Below are 22,994 nucleotides of genomic sequence, written 5' to 3' on the forward strand. Positions count from 1 at the left end.
ACAGCAAATGCACAGTCCCTGCTAGCTAATGGAACCCCAAAGCAAGTGGGCTGAGCCTGCATCTACACAAGAAATCTGGTGTGTCACCTTACTTGCAACCCCAGTGTACCATGCAGCACAAGGGCTCATTTTAACTAGATTGGCCGGCATGTGAAGAATGCAAGGTAAGATCCAGAGCTCTGAAATGCATCAGAGTTTCCTCAGACACAGAAAGCTATGAAGAAGATATGTAGCTCGGTCAGATGCAAGCTAGGGTTTAATTTTTTAAGCATCATACTGTGCTACAGATTGCCATTAAGTGATAGAATTCATTTTATGCACTATAACTGCAGACCTTCAAATCCTCAGTACAACTTCCCTTTTGGAATACTGGAGGATCAGTTCCTCAAGTAGAGTGAATGAATTCTAGCCTGCAGCCAGTGTGATAGGATGTAGTCACTATTCACCAGTGAAGTAAGCAACCAGATCAATCCTATGATAGAGTGACAAGGACCACTTAGATGCTGCAGCTAGTGATGACTCAGTAGTTGGTGCACCTCCCTCAGCACTGACCCAGGGCCTTAGCTTGGTTTTAAAACAGAAGATTAACCATGGGGGTCACCATATTGCTACTCAGGTGCTCCCTTGGCACCTGAGTAGCAATATCAGGCCTGGTGCAGGTCTCCAAATTGTGTTCTGGCCAAAACAGCTCATCTCATTCTCTTGCGGTTTTAAATAGATTTTGTATTCTCCATGACCTAACCTGTTCTGCTAAACTACTATCATGTTCAGATAGCTGCACTTCAGTGATCAATGAAGGAATCCTCATATGTAGTTTGTGGTTCACACCTAAGAACTTGACAGACACTGCCAAACAATTTTGTTTCAGTGCCCCAGAGGGCAGCAATGCACATTAAGCTTCAGAACAGAGGTACTAAATGCTCTGCTGAAACCCACAGGTTCACCACGAATACCTGTGCTCCCTGAAACGCAACCTGCAGGAATATGAAGTGCAGAGTGGGATGGGGATGGGACTGGAGTGCTCCATATCCCAAAAGCAGGTATCTGAGAAGCAGGCGAAAGGGTGGGAAATTGATTTCAGCATAATGACAACTTCTCAGTTGCAGTGCTAGGATATTGCACTTTCTCAGTGAGTTAGATACAAGCAGGGGCATCATTTCACAAAATTTAAAGGGGAAGGGAGGGAAGTTGCACACCTCTACCCCGATATAATGCGGTCCTCAGGAGCCAAAAAAATCTTACCGCATTATAGGTGAAACCACGTTATATCGAACTTGCTTTGATCTGCCGGAGCGCGCAGCCCCGCCCCCCTGGAGCACTGCTTTACTGCGTTCTAACACGAATTTGGATATATCAGGTCACGTTATATCGGGGTAGAGATGTATCAGCATAAAAAACATGATATGTGATTATATTATATCCTACAAAGTTGGGGGAGGGGCAAAAAGTGGAGCAGACACACACATGGAAAGCTGGGGGAGCAAACAAAGGTGTGGGGATGAAACTGCCCCCCTTACCTGATAGCAAACAATGCCCTGGATACAAGGCTGAGGATGGTGCAACCATCTGAGAAGTGGTCTCAGCACAACAGAGTCTGCACAGAGTGCATCTATGCTACAGAGATGCACTCTGTGCAGAGCTAAATGACCACAGCTACATAGGCATAACCCCGTAGTGTAGACAAAGCCTAAACCAACTGAAGAGGTTGTTCTGGGTAGGAACACTGCCTGCTTGAATTATGGTAGCTATTCAACAGAAGCAGCGACCTAGTTGCATCTACACCAGGGGTAGGTTAGCACAGCTATGTCAGTCAGGGGGTGGATTTTTCACACCTCGACTGACTTAGCTATGTCAACCTCACTTTTAAGCACAGACCATGCCTCAGTCACATTTACAGTCCGAATGAGAACTAAGAGGAAGCGACTGACTTTGCCCCATTGGGAAAAAAAAAATTACATCACTAAAAGTGGTTCTAAAACCAAAATATTTCCAAGTCTCTACACCAGCTCTTATTTCCCTTTAGTCACTTTGACTGACTTTCTCAGCTTCCCTGATCTCTCTGGATGAAAGTGGCCTTCACATACCCACTATGGTTCCCTTTCTTTCCTGGGTTTCATATGTGATTGTGTTGAATCAGACGGCCCTACAATCGACTCTCCAATAGAGTAATTGGAAGCAAGGTGTGAGAAAAGTCTGGCCCTCTCCTGAGAGAGGCACACTATCTGAAAGCCAGCTCTTGCATGCTTCTGCTCAGCAGCTCTTCAACAACTACTGCTTCCAAAATACTCTATTTCTCTGTTAAAAGAGGAATTGGAGGTTATAAGCTACTTCTGGGGGAAATATTTATCAAACTAAGCTAAAAGCCTCCTAGGAAAAAGGGGAGGCAAAAGAAAGTAACAGCGAAAGTAAGGCTGATGCCCTCCAGAGACACATGGGTACTGGAAAGATATAGCTGCCACATACATATACGTTATTGAACAGGAAACTGGGAGGAGGAAGGGGAGGAATTCCAAGGGAGATGGTCTAAAGGTTTTTAAAATAAAAAGCTGTCAATATACATCAATTTAATTCATTGGACTGGACAGTAGGCACTGGTGGTTCCTGGCTATTAATCGTGATGCTATCACTACTTACAGTAAGAATGCAGGACTGCCTCACACAAATTAATGCACCTGTACAGAAAGTGCCAAATGACCCAAGAATTTGTTCTTTAGGAGTGAGAAACAGCTCCTTTGCCCCTTAGATACAATTTGGGTATGTGATTGTGAAGCACAGAGGGTTACACACCAACATACTGTAAAGATCTCACCTATTCAGATCACTGCCAACTGTCTGATCAGATCATAAGCTACTAACAGACCTCTCCACCATCTGAGAAAGTAGAATCTCTGCAAACACCCCCTGTTCTGAGGGATTTGTGCTTTACACATCTGTCTGCTGGGTAACTGATCAAATGTCACGTAATTACTCCTGAGAAGCAAATGCAATCACATCGGTGAATGCCACTAATGGGACACCTCAGTCTTTTCTTCCATAGCAAAACACTACCCCTGTAGGGGAAGGGGCAGAAAGACTTGCAGAGAGTTTTCAAAGATTTTAAACTAGAGACAATGGTCCTAACCAGAATATAGTTTGGGGCGGAGGACAACCCAGCATGCCTTTTAAGACACCAGATGTAGTCGGGTTACGTTGAGCTTCATTACACAAAGTACAGACATGTTCCCAGACACCCTTCTGCAGACCTCTTTTAAAATCAGAGGGAATCTCTCTGAATTTCTATCTCGTTAGTGGTGCCCTGGTACATATTTGGGAAAACATTAAAAACCAGGTTGGCCTAATCATATCCATGACAAAAACCTGTTCAGAAACCTGGTTGGGTGGGGAAGGTAATCCTCAGCTACTTGAATCTATATAGAAAGCTGGTCAATTAAGTTTTAACATATACAAATGCCAAAAGGAGTTTTAATGGATGGTTCAATAGTTTTACCTTAAGCCCAGTTGTGATGGGACTGAAGTTCATTTTAGCTATTCATGAACAAACATATTGCCTCACACTAACCTGTATATGCATAAGTAGGGCATAACTCCAAGTGAACCAGTGAGGAAGTAGTACAGGGCTATTATCGCACTAAAAATGTGTCAATGGAGAGCCAGGGAATTACGGTTACTGGAGCAACAGGAACACTGAAATTAAACATACATAAGGCCTGCGAGTCAGACAGCTACATGGACTGTAATGGGTACATGCTCCTAGATTCCTTAAAAAGATGCTAAATAAATGTTCTACAACTTTAAGCTCCAGCTCTAAGTTAAGTATTGGACTGAATAACACATTACAGACAAAACAGTTTCTGTAAGTGTCTGATGCATCTTCGTACTGGCTGTTTGTGCATCTTCATGTAGTATTATGTATTAATCACTAGTGAAATACTATCTGGTTTTGATCTGTGGAGCCAAATTAAAAACTTGTCTCGGGGAGAGGAACTGAGGCTATGTCTACACTACAGAGCTTACAGCAGTGCAGTTGTACAGATGCAGCTGTGCCACTGTAAGATCTCTCGTGTAGCTGCTCTACGCCAACGGGAGAGAGCTCTCCCATTGACATAACTACCATTGCTTGTTGGGGGTGGATTAATTATGTTGGCAGGAGAAACTCTCCCGCCAACATATCACTGCACACACTAGCACTTATGCCAGCGTAATTTATGTCACGCGGGGGGGGGGGGAGGGGGGGAGGAGAGTGGAATATTCACACCCCTGAGTAACAAATTTTGCCAAGTGGTAGTGTAGACATGGCCTGAGTGTGCATGTGAAGTTGCAAGCACGTTTTAGAGCCAATGTTGCTTCTGCACAGCCAGAAAAGAGTTTGCAAACCCAGGATACAGGAGCTCAGTATTCAAAGGTGCTGACTATTCATTGTATTTGGCATAGCTCGGTAATGGAAGGCATTTGCCTTCTAATTTTCCTGTCAAATACGTTGGAACCCAAACCACCAGGTAGACTGGAGGATAGCTCCATCAATGGAGGGAGGGGGAAGGGAGAGAGAGAGATAGCTCCATCTATTAGCCCTAGATGATCAGGGACGCAATGCCATGCCCCGGGTGTCCCTAAACCTCCAGTTACCAGAAGTTGGGACTGGAGAACAGGGGATGGATCACTTGAAACTGCCCTGTTCTGTTCATTCCCTCTGAAGCATCTGGCCATGGCCACTGTCAGAGACAGGATACTAGGCTAGACTGACCATTGGTATGACCCCAATATGGCTAGTTCTTATGCTAATATGGAAGTTATTCAGACAACAGAAAATTCTTGCACTCAGAATGGATGCTCCTCTCTCTCATCCAAACAATGGCGATGGCAGAATGGAAATAACTAGAAGGAGGATGGAATGAAATACTATGAAACAACGAGGAGGAGGAGGATGGAGTGGGTAATTGAGACAATACATAGTTCTGACCCGATAGAATACACAGAGATCTGCTGGGAAGGAAAGGACAGTGAAAGTGAACTTGAGGTATCCAACTGTCTGAACGTTTAGAGAACCAGATGAAGACAACATCTGGATTTCCTGGGTACTGACTGGTAAGGTATACAGTGGGCTATCCTGAGAGAGCGCTTCCACAAAATGAAGTTAGAATTAAACATCCAAAAAAAAGAAATGAGGTGCTGTGTGCCCAGAGCTACCATGTGGATCAATGGAACTGCAGATGCTCAGCTTCTCTGGAAGTAGAGCTACTCAGATTTGAAAAGTTTTGAATAAGCCCCTAGCCTTTATGGCAGCACAGATCATCTTAAAAATGCGAAGAGTTTAAGCCAAAGCACTGAGGTCTGTACAAGCCCGCAGATAGCCTGACAATAGTTCTAAGCGGTGTGAACGGTCCCATTTATTTAAAGGGCATCAACCCTTAAGTTTGAGAACCATTTAAATGGCAACATTCGCTTCAATGAAGATCATTTTAACAAACACATTCAAGCAAATGTGTTTGTCGTTTCTGGAGGCCGTGACAAATATTGGGGTGAGAGATGGGGGCGCAGCTAGTTGCTGTTAAGGTTTGCTGAAACAGATGACAAAAAGGGGAATTAAGTTCAAAATCCCCTCTGACCTTCTAAAAGAAACGCATCCCTACTGTAGTACTAAAACCCTTAAACCAAACAAAGCCACTTCCCAGAACTTTCTCTGCACCTAAAAAGTTCAAGTGTTCCCTACCCAGCTAGCAACACCTCCAGCTTTCCCTTTGGAACTGTAAGAATTTAGGCTGTCTACACACCTCCACTTTCAGCGCTAAAACTTTAGTCATTCAGGGATGTGAAACTCCCCGCCCCCCAGTGACAAAAGTTTTAGCATTGAAAAGTGCCAGTATAGAAAGCTATCACCCCGAATGAGGGGTGGTTATTTTTTAAATTGCCAGGAGAGCTCTCCCCCGGCGATAAAGCATGACTACACTGCCCATGTCACAGTACTGCCACAGCCACATTGTAACATGGGCAGAGTAGACACTCGGCAGAGTTATGGTCATTGTCAATGTGCTGCAAACTTCCGTAATTTAAAATGTGGGATTAATTTTGTTAATTTAATTTATAACACAGAATAGTGTACTAACTGCACTAGAGGGGTGAAGAGGAAGAAGAGAGTCCCATAAGATTTGAGGTCTCTAGTGCTTAAATTAGATCTAATATGCCAAATGGAGCTTTGTAAGACAAGGAATAAGAGCCAGACAAGAGACAGTGGGTCGGGACCCCTTTGAATGGGGTCACCAGGGCTGGCTTAGACTTGCTAGGGCCCGGGGTTGAAGCCTGAGCCCCACTGCCCAGGGCCAAAGCCCAAGGGCTTCAGCTCTGGGTGTTGGGGCTCATGTTGCTGCTCCCCTGCCTGGGGCTAAAGCCCTTGAGCTTCAGCTTTGGTCCCCCTGCCCAGAGTGGTGGTGCTTGGGCTTTGTCCTCCCCCTTGGGGCTCGGGCAGGCTCATGATTCGGTCCCCCCTCCAGGAGTTATGAAGTAATTTTTGTTGTCAAAAGGGAGTCGCAGTGCAATGAAGTTTGAGAACCCCTGGTCTAAGGGCTTGTCTATACAGGAAAATAGACTGGAATAGCTGTTGCAGAATAAATTTCTCCATGGATACTCTGATTCAGGAATCAACTCATCCACATGGGGAGCTATTCCAGAACAACTATTGTGCTTTAAATTCACACCTTATCTTATTCTGGAATAAATTTCCTGTGTACAAAAGCCTGGGGGGAGGGGGGAGGACCAAAAATCAAGGACAGGCAACACCTTTTAACTAACATGTTTTGAAACACTTAGCACCTAGCATAGACATCTTTAAAAAAATTGGCATTTTGTTTGTCTAGATTAAAAGGTCTGAGTTAGCTGCTAACCCTTTCTCTAGTTGTACACACAGATTAGTATCTTTTACCTCCATTTAACTAGTCAAGGTTAACCCTAGAGGCAAACCTAGGTTGATCACAATTGGAAAACAGGTTTTCAAATATGTTAAATTCTGTCTATACTAGGTGCTAACACATTTTAAGCTCCACTTAATGGGTTAACTATTGATTTTAAAAATACCTTTTCTCCTAGTCTAGACAAGCTTTTTTTGCTTCATCTCTCGTAAACTGTGTCCCTCCCACCACTTCGCTTACCCCAACTCAAACCAACAGCCTCATGCTTCCCGCCTACCTCCTTGCTCAGGGCAGCCCAACATTACTATAAATCTGAAATATTTAATTTTGACTGTAGCTGAAAGGAAAGTTTTATCTTCATTCATCTGTTCTAGGAAGCAGCCAAAAAAAAAAAAAAAAAAAAATCTATTAATGGATAAACTCCATCCAAAGGGAATACAAAGTGATTTTACAAAGTTAAGAAACAGTTCTGAAAACTGCAAGTATGCTCCCTTCCCAATCACTTACAAGTCCTCCAGCTAATACCAGGGCTAAAATTCAAAGCCACCAGAGCTATGAAACCACCTAATCTTCCTTTTCAGAATGTTGCATTGTGGCTTTTCATATATGTAGACTGTAAACTCTATGGGCCAGGGACTTTGCCTTCATTCTGCTCTATGAAGTGCTTAGCATGTTTGGCACTATTAACATAAAAGTTTTCAAACAGTACATTTAGAGTGTTCATACAGATCACTCGTTTTGATTATGATGTCTCATTTCTTCAATCAGCTCCAATCAGACATCTAGTTATGCATTACAAGGACCTTGTCTACACTACAGGTTACTTCGGTATAACTTGTATCAGTCACGAGTGTGACTAATCCACACCCTTGAGCAACATAAGTTACACCAACCTAAGCACCGGTGTAGACAGCATGATGTCGGTGGGAGGGCTTCTCTTGCTGACATAACTACTGCCTCTCAGAAAGGCAGGAGTTAAGCCAACAGGAGAGCTGTCTCCAAGTGGCTTAGAGCGTCTTCACCAGAAGTGCTACAGCAGCACAGCTGTGCTGCTCTAAGTGCTGTAGTGGAGATGTAGTAAGGATCCCTGAACATTCTTGCCAACTCACACCCATATTATATATAGTGTCCCTCTTTGAGAGGTTTCAAGGCTTTCCACTAGATTTTTCCCATAACTCATGAAGGCACTTTTCATTTTCTGTGGGATGATTGTCTAGGTCAGTATCAGATTCTGCCTTCAATTGTTGAGTGGAACCATAGAGGTTCAAAGCTCCAGGAGGGTGAAATGAACTGTTAGAAGTCCACAAGGCTGAATGAACACACAGGAGCCAAAGGCATCATACTCATAGGCAGACTGTTACTGTTTTGTGCTTCAATTGCATTGACTCACTCTTTCAAAGACAGGCCTATTCACCACTTAGGCTACATCTACGCTGCAGCTGGGAGGCTCAACTCTGGAAGACATATGTGCTAGCTCTGCTTGAGCGGACACACTAAAAAGGCAGTGTGGCTGCAACAGGGTGGGCAGCAGCTCAGGCTAGATGCAAGAGTACAACCCTGTCCAAGATCCTAGGTACTTACTCAAGCAGCTACCCCAAGCCGTTGCCCATGCCGCCGTGGGCTCGTTACTATTTTTAGAGCACTAGCTTAAGCAGAGCTAGCACATATACATCTACCTGAGCTAGGAATCACACCTCCCAGCTACTGTGTAGACACACAGTCTTAGGGTGCATCTGCACTAGGAAAAAGAGGTGATCTTGCCCCATGTTAACATGGGCTATCTGACATGAGGCAAAATGCTAGTGAAAATAATGTAGTTTTCACATGTAAGAAGATCTTTATTTCAACCTGGGAGCCATGGATTAGCATTCACGTCACACTCCTTGTCAGTACCTGGCCCAAGCCAGGGAAGCTAACGATCCAACCAGCAGACCAATCCTGGTGAATCCTGGTCACGTGTCACCTTAGCATACACTAAGATGACGATGACCACCTCAATCTGCTAACAGAAGTGAAGGCAGCAAACTGCCTTGTCTTCACTAGGATTTTACCTCACGTCAGTTACCATGTTAACTAAAGTCTTTTTCCCATAGAGAGCACAAGACCAAAAGTGATGTACATCTCACTGTCAGTTCATTAACTGCTAGGTTGAATCCCTGCTTTTTGGAAAAGCTAAAGCTATGAAGTATTAGTTCACAAACCCCAACTACAGCTTTACACCCAATCCCATACAGAGCAGATCCCTTTTCCTCCCAGCTGCTTGAGTACATGGAACAACACAGCCAGCTAATTCACCTCTCCCACCCCACCCTTCATCCTCTCCACAACATGGAGCCACCTCTCCCACACCCTGGGAGGTCCCTGCATTGGAGAGTACTGAAATTTACCTGGTGCAATCTGGCGGGCACGTGGTTTACCAAACCCTCTGTGTCGGAGGGGGACTTCCGTGGAGCCTGCTTAACTGGTGACATCAAGCTCTCAGAGGTACTGCAGCTGACGAGGTGGCAGAGCAGAATTTGCAGGACAACGTTCAAGAGATACAAACAAAAAACAGGAACAAAAAACAAAAGCGAGTGATGGCAGGATGAAGTGGCAGGCTATGCCAAAGTAAAAGTGATCACAATGGGTATTGAGACCAGCTCACACGTTCTCCCTGCCTACCCAGTCACTCATACACTTGTCCTCATACATATCACAGCTATTCTCCTCTACCCAATAAAGCCAGATTAAGCCATAAGAACCTGGGAATGTGCTTTCTTGTCCTACATATGAAGCATGAGAGAACATCCAGGTGGGAATACAAACTACTTTCTAACTGTGCACAGGCTAACTAACCCCCTCCTCAGCCCATATCAGTTTGAACTTCACCATTACTACATCTAGCAACAAGAGTGGCAGGAGCCACCAGCTCTTCCATGCTACATAGGTGGCTGCCATCAGTCTTCTGGCTAATTCTTTTGTATTTGGGATTCCAGACTAATTCAATCTCTTGTTCTCTGAATGTCAGTTCCTGTAGTGGCTATCAGGCTATCAAGTGACAGACTGGCTGGGTCGTAATTGCAGCCCCTTATACTTCTAACAGGACAGATCAAAGAGATTTCACTTAGCAACTCTGGGAACAGTTTTGGGGAGGAGGCCGACAGCTCTGAAGTTAGTTCAGTTAGGTTTGCTTTTCCACCTCATCCTTTCAATCTCCATAGAAGAGACCGGGGAGAGAAGGTAGAAGAAAACATTCACATATCTGGGATGGACCTGGGATTAAGGAGACCAAAATGAGCAATAGTCCTTTAAAATTTCATTAGGCCACCCCTGGTCCCAGCAGCAGCCCATTCCTCTGAACACTGGCCTCACCTTTCTCCTCTTACCCAAGGATACGCTACAGAAACATGCCACTTCTTCCTATACACAAAACAAATATAGGAACTCCCTTTAACACCACTCTTCTGCCCACTAATTAACCCCTCTCTCCCCCACAATGCCCCACCTCTTACACATACAACACATGCAGCAAATACAAACACATGAATAATGACAATGACATTGAGCAGAATGCAACTCCTCACAGGCCAACCTTTTTGTTATCCAAAGGGTTAATCAAACCTTTAGAGAGCCAGCATCTCAGACACAGGACAGTAAAAAGGGGAATACTGGAAAAAGGGACCTGGAGACCCAGCAGTGAGGAGCTTCTACTCTGGCTGAAATGGACTGAGAGCAGCCCTTTAAATGGCTAAAATGGATTACAGTAGATTCCTGGGGTTGACTGTGTATTCCTATATGTCTGTATTGTACCTAAAGGTCACAATGCAATTTTAAGAAGTTTGTGCACCTACAGATCATGGTGATGGGTACTTTAGAAATCCATCATTATTGTCACAAAGAGGAACAGGCACTGGGAATTTAGAAGTTTTATTCCCACAGGGAAGAACTCTGAACGGTCTACGTTCTAGTCCACTGGTGAGTTCACTACTAGAAGAGACTGAGGTACGCTGTTTGGGATAAGTAGCTTTCCCACCCCAATTAGACAGAAGACAATGAAACCCAAGCTCCCAATGAAATGTGCCATCTGCTTGCCAACAGTCTGTAACAGGACAATCCAGCACAAGTCACAATGGAGTTATGTTAGCACAGAGCTAGCTGGTTAGTCAGCAAGGGAAGAGGAAATGTGTACACATACACACAGGTATTAACAGCAACCACCAATGTGATTAGTTACCATGGTGTCTAGTGGGACTGGAAGAGGAGACCCAGCCCTGTTACATTCCCAATCTGGCGTCTATATCAGGATCTCTGTAAGGAGAGGAAGATAAGCAGGATCCGATCCCAGCACATCAAGGCAAAAGGAAAAAAAACCAAAGTCAGAATAAGAATGGAGGTTTTGGCACTGCCATGCAGGGGTTCTCAACACCACCCAAATGCCCCCTCCCCACTTTAGTTCAAGACAGAACCATTATCCCAATCTGTGCATTACACTTCCACATATTGGGTTAGTTTTGTTTAAAAATTAGTCCATGAACATTTGATAGTGATATTAACAGCAATCACAGCACATCTGGCCCTCCCCTTAACCAACACATGCAGGGCTGATATGGTCAGTGAAAGCAGTATTAAGTTTAAAGATGACTCTGCTGGAAGGTGACCTATAATAGTTAAATCTATTAAAATGTATAGTGCACGAATATTACTGACCCAACCCTGGCACCCACACTGGCATCCTTCACCTGGAAAACACTCGAGTGGAACAACCTGAAGCAAGGCATTTGAATCCTGATACAAGCACCTTTGATGCGTGTCAGTGCATGCTTTCTTTAGTTATGGGGAAAACACATACAGAAAGAAAGCCAGGCTTTCCACACTGAACTCTGAGCACACACAGCTGACTTCACTTCACTCAGTCTTACCATTGGACTCTAATGAACCCATTTTCTCCAAGGTCTCCAGCTGGGAACAGGGTGGGGTGAAGAAGAGCTCTTTAGACACTGTCACCACTCAAATTAATTGCACCTCTGACCCCGATGGTCTCCTTGAGGTCACGCAACTTAGGCAACAGCTACAGGCCTGAGACCTTTCTCAGAGCAGAATCCTACAAGTCTCTCACTACAGACTGGAGTCCTTGGCTGCAGACTCCTACGAGTCACTGTGATCACCTCAGTAGGACTGACTTCAGTTCAGCACCTGATGTTCTGTTCTCTCAGGGGCAGTGTTAGGGTTATCCAGTGACCAGCCAGCTTTCAGAAAGCAACTTACTATCTATTTAGAACAAAAGTATTTGAGAGAAAACATCTTAAAACAACTCATATATATACACCTAACTTAGTAGGTGGTCACCCATTTTCCACATGGGAGACCAACTCTGGGAGGTCTAATACATTTCAGGTTCTCCTGCAGGGCCTGTTTGTTGGCCACAGTCTCATGCCAGTCAGTTCCCAGATAGGGTCTCTCTCAGTTTCAAGTCCTTTGTCTGCTAAGACCTACGTGCAGTTGTTTCGGGTGTAAACCCATCAGCATGAACACTGTATGCCCCAAACAAGTTAGCTGTGTGACTTCCTCCCTCTGGAGACTCAGCCACAGAGTTAACTCTTAAGGTTGAGATGCAGACAACCTTTCCAGGACTACACTGGGCCTCTGCAGACAGACTAGGCAATTCCAGAAACATGAGCCAGTTCGTTACTGCTTTTCACCATTCACCCAGGGGTCCCTCTGAGGTGGCCTCACACCCAGTAGAGCTGGACCTCTTTCTAGGCCTGATCCCCAGTTTCTGAGCCCACTGCATCCTTGTTAGGCTAATGAATATGCAGACAGCCTGGGTTTGACAGGAAACTTCTTTTCCAGCTGCGGGCCCCATACCTGCTCTCCTAATTTGGGTTGCAACCTCAGCATAGTTCATAGCCCCTTTTCAACACCCTGGAACGTCCTCCTATACATTTCAAGTGTCAGTTTAAACTTCAGCAGTAACACATGCTTACATTGCTCATAGTTTCCATCATCCTCTCTGGCCATATGGATAGGGTGACCAGACAGCAAGTGTGAAAAATCGGGACAGAGGGTGGGGGGTAATAAGCCTATATAAAAAAAAAAGACCCAAAAATCGGGACTGTCCCTATAAAATTGGGACATCTGGTCACCCTACATATGGATGAAAGCTTTAAGGTCTTCCCTGTCAGTAGTGAAGCCAGACACTACCGTATCCTCACACCCACCCTGTTCAATTCACAACTCATTTAAAAATACACCTGTTCCTAAAGCCAGGTAACAATTTGGAGTCTGCGCCTTCAGAGGAACCAGGGATACAGGATCTGTCTCCACCTCCTGGAACAAGCAAAGCTCAGCACTTTCTCTCCCATTCAAGCTCCAGCTGGCTTTCCTTTTTCTTTCCTGCTGCTGCTGCTTTTCCCTCTCTCCTTGCTCACACTGGTGCAGTTTGTCTTTGGACTGGTACTGCTGTTCCTGGTCCCCAGTCCCCAAGTTTCTGGGTTTCCAAGCGCAGCCTGCCTCTGGCAAGCTGTAGTTTTTTCTCTTCAAATTGCAAGCTGTTCCACATCAACTGCGGAAGTAGTGAATTCAGTCTGGATGAAGCACAGTTGCTGCCTGGGATCCTCCACTTCCTGCTCAGAAGCAGTCTCCCAGGTCTCCCTCGACCTCTGCCATCTCCCCCTGAGATCTGGGTACACTTGCGGCCTTGAAATCTCATTTCTGGGCCTCAGAGTATGGCAGTTCAGTCAGCTGTGCCTTTGTCAGCTCTTGAGTTTAGCTGCCTCTGCATCATTCCACCAGTTGATTTTTCCTAGTTGCTCATAACTCATCTTCCTGGTTTTGTCTTTCCCTGAATGACTGACTTTTCTTGGTGCTTCTTCTACAATACTTGTTTTCACTGCTGTTGGTACTGTTGGAAATTTATCACTGCCATAGATCCCACACCTGCTACCACCACATATGTCACAGTTCCAGAGCTAACTGCACCTCTGACCCAATCATGGTCTCCGTGAGATTCTCCCCCTTAGGTTTCAAGTTTGAGTCTCTTGCGCTCACCTTCCTTGGGGTGGAATCCTGTGATTCTCTCCCTCTAGACTGGGGTCTTTGGCTGCAGACCCCTGAAATTCACTATGATAGTCTCAGCAGGTCTGACTTCAGCACCTGCAGTTCTCTTCTCTCAGGAACAGCAACAGGGTTATTGAGTGACCCAGTCAGCTTTCATAAAGCAAAGTATTTATTCAGAGCAAAAGCATTTCAGAGAAAACATAATTAAAAGCTTATACACAAGCCTAGCTTACCAGGTGGTCGCCCACCTTCCACATGGAGAACCTGGTTGGTCTAATAGAAACAGATCCTGTGAAACAGAACTTCTAAAAAATGTTTTGGATACTGTGTTTCATTTAATGAGTTCCTCATTTTTATATCCTTACATTTCATGTTAGTACCATATAATATGCACTACTGACATGTCATAATATAACAAATTAAAAATAGAATATTTCAACTATTTTATTTTTAAAAATCACTGAGGGCAGAGGTTATTTAGTACGGACTGAAACAAATCAAAGTGTCTCCTGTTTGCATTGTAATGAAACCACTGGAGGGTTCATTCGTCCTTTAAAGCAGGGGTTCTCAAACTTCATTGCATCGCAACCCCCTTCTGACAACAAAAATTACTACATGACCCTAGGAGCGGGGACCGACGCCTGACCGATGCCCGAGCCCCACCCCTGGGGTGGGGGAGCCAAAGCCCAAGCCTCACCGCCCCGGGTGGGGTGGACCAAAGCCAAAGCCCAAGGGCTTCAGTCCCAGGCAGGGGGCCTGTAACCTGAGCCCCGATGCCCAGGACTTGAAGCCCTCAGGCTTCAGCCCCAGGTGATGGGGCTTGGGCCCCAGCAAGTCTAAGCCAGCCCTGGCGACTGCATTAAAATGGGGTCACGACCCACTTTGGGGTCCCAACCCACAGTTTGAGAACCCCTGCTTTAAAGAAAGATACCAATAATAATGTATAAGCCTAGAGAGCACTGGGAGGAATGACAGTTCCCCAGCTATCGGACTACAGCTCCTCTTGGTACTACATCCCTTTGGGGAGGTCATGATGGCCAGCTGAAGACAGGACTTGGCTGAAATGACTCCTGCCTCATCTCAACCACTTGTGGTCCTTTCACTCTTCCCTCACTCCCCCCCCCCCCAAAACACTGGTAAAAAGGGAGTGATCTCTTACCCAGAGTAATGCTTTTTAGAGTTCTTCTTTCTGACGACACACACGATAACCGCGATGAGCAGCAAGACAACTAGAGTCACACCAATGGCTATCGCTACCACCATGCCAGTGGGGAACGCAGGTAGATTGTCTGGGTGGAAAAAAAAGATTCAACACTTTGCTTCATTTTCTAGTTAGTAAAAATGTGAGCCACAAAAAGCCTCCTTCCTCCCTTAGATCCTTTCAGAGCAGGAGGAAGTCACAAAGTGTCAAGGGTGAACACGTGCAGCACAAACGGAAGAGCTAGCTGAGGACAAGCAGAGTTCCGTCTGTTCTGAGCAGGCATTCTGAGTACTTGACATAAGAACAAAAGTTTCCATAAACCAAGGATAGAGCCTGCATTTTAACCAGTCAGAAGTCAAGGAGTGCAGAAGTTAAATGTACAACAAGAACCTTGACTCATGTTACACATGACTTTGTTCTCAGGTACATCTGTGCAAATCCCATTGAGGTAAGTTGGAAAAAACAAGCACATCTGAGGGAAGAAAAGTGCATAAATATCATATATTGAGATCTACTGATAAATAATATGTAGCTGTTGTATCACACTTAAGTAGCATGCATACAGCACAACTATAATCCAAGAGTATACCTGTGAGCAAAGAAAGACTACTTCTAGAGTCTTTGCTAGTGCTTCCTCAACCTTAATACATCACTGCACATATCTGTAATGTTTCCTTTTCAAGTTATCAAAGAGTGACAATATTACTTTGCTCAAATTGTCTCCAAACACACACCTTTTGAGTGAGGCCAAGTGAACAGCCAGAAGAGTTAAAAGACAAAATGAGTACAAAGATAGTTTATAATGGAAGTCTGAGTTATTAACTACACCATTGCTGTTTGGAAAAGCTATCATACATAATTGCAAGGTTTTCCACACCCCTCACTTGTTTCAAGGTCTCTAATTAAGGCTATAAGAGTTTGAACAAGACAGTCCAGGGTTGCATCTACTTTAGATAAGTGCACCACTGCAGCCTGCCCCAGATACAGTTGAACTAGTCAGGTTTCAAGGGTGCAGAGCATCTGCACTAGGCATTTGTTTCAGCCTCCTCATGTACTATGCCCACATAAAGCATTCCCACAGCAAGCACTGTAGGGTATATAGGTTGCTGTACCATAGAATACTGCAAATGCCCAGTACATCTCCCTGTATAAGTGCACTAAGTTTATGGAATATTCACACATTTAGTCTTTCCACATTTTGTTTTGCCCCCTGCATGAGCTGCCCGTTCATCGTAAGGGCTAAGGACTAGGTCATCACTCTAGCGGATGTCATGAGGCAGCTGCTTCTTCTACACTTATTACAATGGGCACCCTACTTTTGGGGGGTGGGGATATGATGTGCAGAAACCAGTGATGAGCAGATTTTTATTCTTCCCATCTTTTAGTTTTAACTTTGTTTTTTTTGTTTGTTTTGCAGCTGAACTACTTCCCCTCCGTTTCCTTTTAGGAACTAGAAATGAATGGGAGCCATGTGCCCCGGTCTGGAGGCAGGATATCCCCTCTAGGCCATTCCATGTGATCTACTAAGATCATTCCCCACTTAAGGAAGAGGAGCCCCGGGGGATGCATCACTTCTCACAGACAGAAGGGGAGAGATGCTTGAGCACCATGCAGAGATAAGTGGATTTACTGTGGTGTATATGGGAGCCAATAGTCACTTTATTTTTGTTTTCACATCTGAGAGTGGGAGATGCTGCTGAAGTAGCACCTAGATAGCCCTAGCACCCCCCAGTAAAGCACACAGGTGCAGGAAGACATGCCTCTGCATGTCTGCTAACCCACCACTGATTGTCTTGTGTAATTCAGGATAATCCCAAAGAACCATGTTTTAAAATATTAAAAGTTATTTCTCATTATACTTGTGTACTTTGTGAGAATGGTATCAAAACATTAATTTTTTAATTAATCAGTATTGATATCAAGCTTATCATGATTCTCTGGATTTTTGTTCCTTAGGGTAAAGGCTGGAGCACTATTTTAAGATTTATAGGTTTTATTAGCCAGAACAGAATTTTTAAGAATAGGTTACAGCAAGCAAAATGCTAGATGATAGTTTTTACAAGATCTAAAAGAATTAGATTTTAACATTCATGTTAAAATCTATCAAATGCATCTGACTTATGACAGTCTTCTACAAGTAAGCTACCCTAGTTCTACCATATTTGGGGCATGTGGTTTGAGTACCAACACAGGACTATGAATTCTTATCAACTTGTCAATTAAATAACTTGAACTGCAACATTGGTGGAATTGCCTATAACAGTTTAGTTAATAAAGTTGTCAATTTAGTTCAAATGTTACCCTTCCTAATGATACTCCTAGCTAAGATGCAATTCACTCCCAAATATGCAGGTAACAATAGGGTTACCATATTAAGACATTAAAAAAAAAAAAAAAAAAAAAAAAAGGACACTCCACAGGGCCCTGCCCCAACTCCGCCCCTTCCCTGGCCCCACCCCAACTCCGCCCCCATCCCAACCCCTTCCCCAAAGTCCCCACCCCAACTCCGCTCCCTCCGCCTCCCTCCCAGCCACGCGAAACAGCTGCCCGAGCGCTACCTGTTTCACGGTTTGCCGGGCAGCCCCCAGACCTCCAGACCCTGCGCCCCCGGCTGGGCGCTTCCCCAGTGCAGCCGGAGCCCGGGAGGGGAAGCGCCCAGCTGGGGACGCAGGGTCTGGAGGCTGCCTGGCAAACCATGAAGCCGGTAGCGCTCGGGCAGCTCGGCTCTTCAGCTGCACAGAGCTGAGGTGTCTGGGGGGGAGCAGCAGCCGCTGCTGCCGGAGCCACTCTCAGGTAAGCAGGGGACAGGGATGCCGGCAAAGCATATTCCTGGACACGTTCGGCTTTTTGGCAATTCCCCCCAGACGGGGATTTGAGGACCAAAAAGCTGGATATGTCTGGGACAATCCGGACGTATGGTAACCTTAGGTAACAATTGAAAACTATTCCTAATTCATCTGAAATTTACCAGTATTGTAGATTCTTATGCTACAAATAGCCAAATTTTCAAACAAAGGTAAAATTCTTTTACTGACAAGCCAAAAAAGAGTTTCTCCCTCCTAACTGAGGGCTTGAAACCACAAGATGAGTCACTTCCAGATTGTTGCTACTAAGGGTATATCTGTGCCAAGAGCAAGACTTGCCGTGACCAGTTTTCTGTTCCAGAGTGAGTCTAAATATATGCAGCAAGTTCTTTAAACCTTAGCTCTCAGTTACTTATTTAGTATTATTTCTAAACAATTGTTAAACTTTTAACTAAAACAAAACGTATAATGCATACCTGTAAGTCCCGTACAGAACTGACACAGCTACATATTGTATGCAGTGTTGTAGCTGTATTGTCTCGAGATAATATATTTTACTGGACCAACTTCTTTTGGTGATAGAGAGGGGTCCTGAGGAAGAGCTCAGTGTAGCTCAAACTTGTCTCTCTCACCAACAGAAGTTGATCAAAAAGCTTTTGAGCTACACAGAGCTCTTCTTCATGACCTTCCGCCCCCCAAGAAGCTGATCCAATAAAAGATATTTCACCCACTTTGTCTCTCAGATACATGCTTTGAGAAGTACTTAACTTGGTTATATTAAGTTATCACATGGCAAAATATGCATAAAAACCTATTTTTCTGTTGTAATTGATACAAAGGTATCAACATTTGCAAGAACTGATTTCTTAAGATAGAACATTCAGGTACTTAATTTCAACAATGGTGTTCTGACAGCTGTATCTGGTTCTTTTCCCAGATTTCATTGTCTCCTTAGCACTTTAAAAAAAACAGTTAATATGGTATGTGTCTTAGGACAAGATAAGGTGTTGGGGGATAGGGGGGACCCTTCAGTAGGCAGCTGGTGGACTGTCTTTTTGTCCAGATACTTCAGCCTCAAGGATCAAATAACTGAACACAAAAAAGGCCTCTTAGCAGATACCAATCGGCTGTCTAACCTGTTCTTGGTAAACCCCTTTGTGAGCCAATCAAAAAGTTACCTCCTGCTTCTGACAAAGATTTGCAGTGTTCCATTTGGAATACAAGTGTCTTATGTCACCTTCTAACCATCCAGTGAGAAAATGTGTCCCTTGAATTCCTGCAATAGTTTATTGCTGCTTTGTCCATGGAAAATTCCATGATCTTTGAAGTGGCCAAAAATGGCTTCCACAGTTTACAAAATTTTTTGGAGTGATATCTGTTTTAGCTCATCCCAGGTTAGCCTTTGATCATCATTTTGGCATTAGCAGATACTTCCCATGGGTCTCCCGTGGGTGTAACTGATCACTTAGGTACTGTTCCCAACCATCCTTGCATGTAGCTGCTTGTCTCGCAAAGCTGCAGTTTCTCTGGTTGGCAGTTGTGGGGCCTCTCTGCCAACATCCATTCTGAAGTTCAAAGAAATATCCAATAAATTCTGCAAATGTCCACTGTCTTGCTCATTATGAAGTGGTATAAAGACTCTTCAACTGTTGCAGGATGAAGTAGTTACTGAAGTAACAGACAAGAGAACTGCACACCTTTGTCTCAGCTCCTGATTATTCTTAATTTCAGGTATAAACTTAAAATTGCTTTTGTACACTAAGCTGTTTGTGTAACTGTTTACCAGCCGATGACTACTCTGTGACCACCTAGGCATTCACTGTTTATAGTGCTTCTTCAAAGGTTTTGCATTATATTCGATGTATCACCATGCTAATTTCCCCCCCCCCACTGTTACTCACACCTTCTTGTCAACTGTTGGAAACGGGCCATCCTGATTATCACTACAAAAGTTTTTTTTTCCTCCTGCTGATAATAGCTCACCTTAACTGATTACTCTCGTTATAGTTGATATGGCAACACCCATTTTTTCATTGCCTCTGTGTATATATATCTTCCTACTGTATTTTCCACTGCATGCATCCGATAAAGTGGGTTTTAGCCCACGAAAGCTAATGCTCAAATAATTTGTTAGTCTCTAACAAATTAAGGTGCCACAAGTACTCATTCTTTTTGCTGATACAGCCTAACACGGCTACCACTCTGAAACAAAAAAAATTGTAATACCTCTGTTAGTGATCAGTTACATATATGTTCTTAGTGAAGACCTTCCTTTTTGTTTAAGGTTGCCATAGCAACAAAGCTTTTTCAGACTTGAAGGAATCCAATTTAGGTAACTTTAGCGCTTTTATTAGATCTTTAATAATTACAATAAACTATCAAACTGATCTATTTTATATCGACTTTGAATTACAGAGTACCTTATAGGAGAGAAAGGAAAGAAAAGCCTTGTCTGCATAAGAAGTTGCACTGATTTAAATAAATGTGTTTTTGTAAAAGTGACTTAGTTAAACTGGTATAAACCCCAGTTAATTTACTAAACTAAGCTAAATTGATTTGAGAGGCTTATATCAAGGGCCAACACAGGGGTTTGCACTAATTTAGCTACCCCCAAAAACTGACCCTTAAACCTGTGAAATCTTGTGTACAGATACGATCTATAATCATAGATATGCATATCAATGCCATCATTAATGAATTCCATATTCATCTGTCCTCACTACACTTGTTGATCAGGGGATACGGCTATCACGAGGGCTGGTGATATCTGTATTGTAGGGATGGGCAAGAGAACACCCAGGCACTGCCTAGGCTGCTATCCAGCTTGCCTAGTATTAGGTGAGGTGTTCAGTGGCCAGGCAGAACCAAGAGCCTCACTACTAGTAGTAGCTGAAGGCCCGTGGACTTGCGCAGGTGTAATTCAAAAGTTGTGCATAAAAAGCCAAAAATGTCTGAATTCCAGTGATGACTGAACCTGGTGATATTCTGAACAAAAAGTGCTCACTCAAGTCATGCTTATAGCTGTTTCCATCACTTCACACCGATTCAGACATTCTAGGTTTCAGAGTGATGTTTGGGTTTATTGTGTGGTGGTCATATTGGGGGAGGGGAGGTCGCCATGCTGTGCTGGGAAAGTTGTTTACATCTGTGCTGGTGGAGAATGGAGGGGTGTGTGCTGCAGTGAGGGGCTGTGTGTGTTTGCAGCTATTGCATATGATGGTTGTGCTGGAAGATTACCTTGAGGTTTGGCCAGGTAATACACCATTTGTGCAGTCTCCCTAATACAACCAATGAAATTGTTCCATGCAGATTAGCTGTAGACCAAGGGTGGTAATTGGTTGAGTTATCTCTGAAAGCACAATGGTCTAGGACTCTTGGCATGGCATAGACATGTGCCTTACTGTAGCTGTACGCCACAGGGATGTAATTAAACTCAAATGGCTGAGAACTTAAATTGGACAGTAACATACCATAAAACCAAGTGGATTATTCAACCAGGTGATATTCTCAACAAAGATCTCTCACACATTTGTAGCTGTTTCCACTGCTTCACACTGACTCAGACATTTTAGGCTCCAGAGTGACACTCCAGGAATCTTTTTATAAACTGTATTTGTATTACGATAGCACCTAGGTGGCCTTGCTACGGACCCAAACTAAATTTCTAGGCACAATACAAACACAAAACCAAGACAGTCCCTGCCCCAAAGATCTTTATAATCTAAGTACAAGACAAGACCATGCAGACAACTTGACATGACAGGGAAGGTGCTCTCAGCTGTAAAAGTGGCCAGCAAAGATTGGTCAGGAGCATTGTGGGATGCCGCTGGGAAAACCAAGTAAACCAACACAATTACATAATTTGCACTTGCTGCCTATGCTAGCTCTGCACTGGTCGGGGACATCAGCCTTGCTCAGAGCAAATGTAATTTCAGAAGTGGTCTGAACACCTGTGCACTGGAACTAGCAACGCTGAGGATTGATGTGTGGTGTTACAAGCCTGCCAGGAAATTACAATGGTAATTTTTTTTAGCGTAGGTCCAAGGTGCATTCTCCAACAGGACTGTGCCCAACTCTCCTCCTTATTCCCCAATGATATAGACCGCACTGTCACAGATATGGCAATTTCCTGCAACATCCTGGACAAACTTTACTGAATTCAATCTTTTAGGAGTTCACTGTATTTATCTATTATGGGACTGATGTCTCCAGTGGGGGGAAGACACATGACTAACGTAAACCCTGAGAAGTGTTATGCATTTCAAAGGATAATACGTAGGGCCATACCAAATTTACGGCCATGAAAAAACGCGTCACGAACCGTGTAATCAGGTTTTTTGTGTGCTTTTACCCTATACCAAGGGTAGGCAACCTATGGCACGCGAGCTGATTTTCAGTAGCACTCACACTGCCCGGGTCCTGGCCATCAGTCTGGGGCTCCGCATTTTAATTTAAATTTTAAATGAAGCTTCCTAAACATTTTAAAAACCTTATTTACTTTACATACAATAGTTTAGTTATATATTATACACTTATAGAAAGAAACCTTCTAAAAACATTAAAAAGGAATTACTAGCACACAAAACCTTAAATTAGATTGAATAAATTAAGACTCGGCACACCACTTCTGAAAGGTTGCCGACACTTGCCCTGGCCTATACCATACAGATTTCAAGGGGGAGATGAGCGTTTCTCAATCTGGGAGTCCTGACCCAAAAGGGGTTGCAAGGTTATTTTGGGAGGGGAGCTCTGAAGGCAGCAACACAGAAGTAAGGGTGGCAATACCAAACCATGCCATCCTTACTTCTGCGCTGTTGCTGGCGACGACTCTGCCTTCAGACCTGGGTGCCTGGCCGGCCAGCAGCCACCCTCTGGCCACCCAGCTCTGAAGGCATCACCACCACCAGCAGCAACACAGAAGTAAGCTTAGCAATACTGTAACCCCTCTACAATAACCTTGAGGTCCCCCCTGCCCTCAACTCCTTTTTGGGTCAGGTCCCCTACAGTTAAAAATACAGTGAAATTTCAGATTTAAATATCTGAAATCATGACATT

At 44.1% G+C, this 22,994-nt stretch overlaps 1 protein-coding gene across 1 annotated transcript in view; it reads right to left on the reverse strand.

Moving 5' to 3' along the window:
• Window positions 1-22,994, reverse strand: part of MPZL1 (myelin protein zero like 1) — a 39,633-nt gene that overhangs the window by 5,906 nt on the left and 10,733 nt on the right. Inside the window, exons 5-6 of the mRNA XM_034768908.1 lie at window positions 15,094-15,223; window positions 9,287-9,392 (exon numbers count right to left, since the gene is read on the reverse strand). Coding sequence (XP_034624799.1) covers window positions 9,287-9,392; window positions 15,094-15,223 — 236 coding nt within the window. The remainder of the gene's footprint in view (window positions 1-9,286; window positions 9,393-15,093; window positions 15,224-22,994) is intronic.

Source organism: Trachemys scripta, chromosome 1 (genome assembly GCF_013100865.1).
Source record: "Trachemys scripta elegans isolate TJP31775 chromosome 1, CAS_Tse_1.0, whole genome shotgun sequence".
In the NCBI taxonomy this organism is placed as follows: Eukaryota; Metazoa; Chordata; order Testudines; family Emydidae; genus Trachemys; species Trachemys scripta.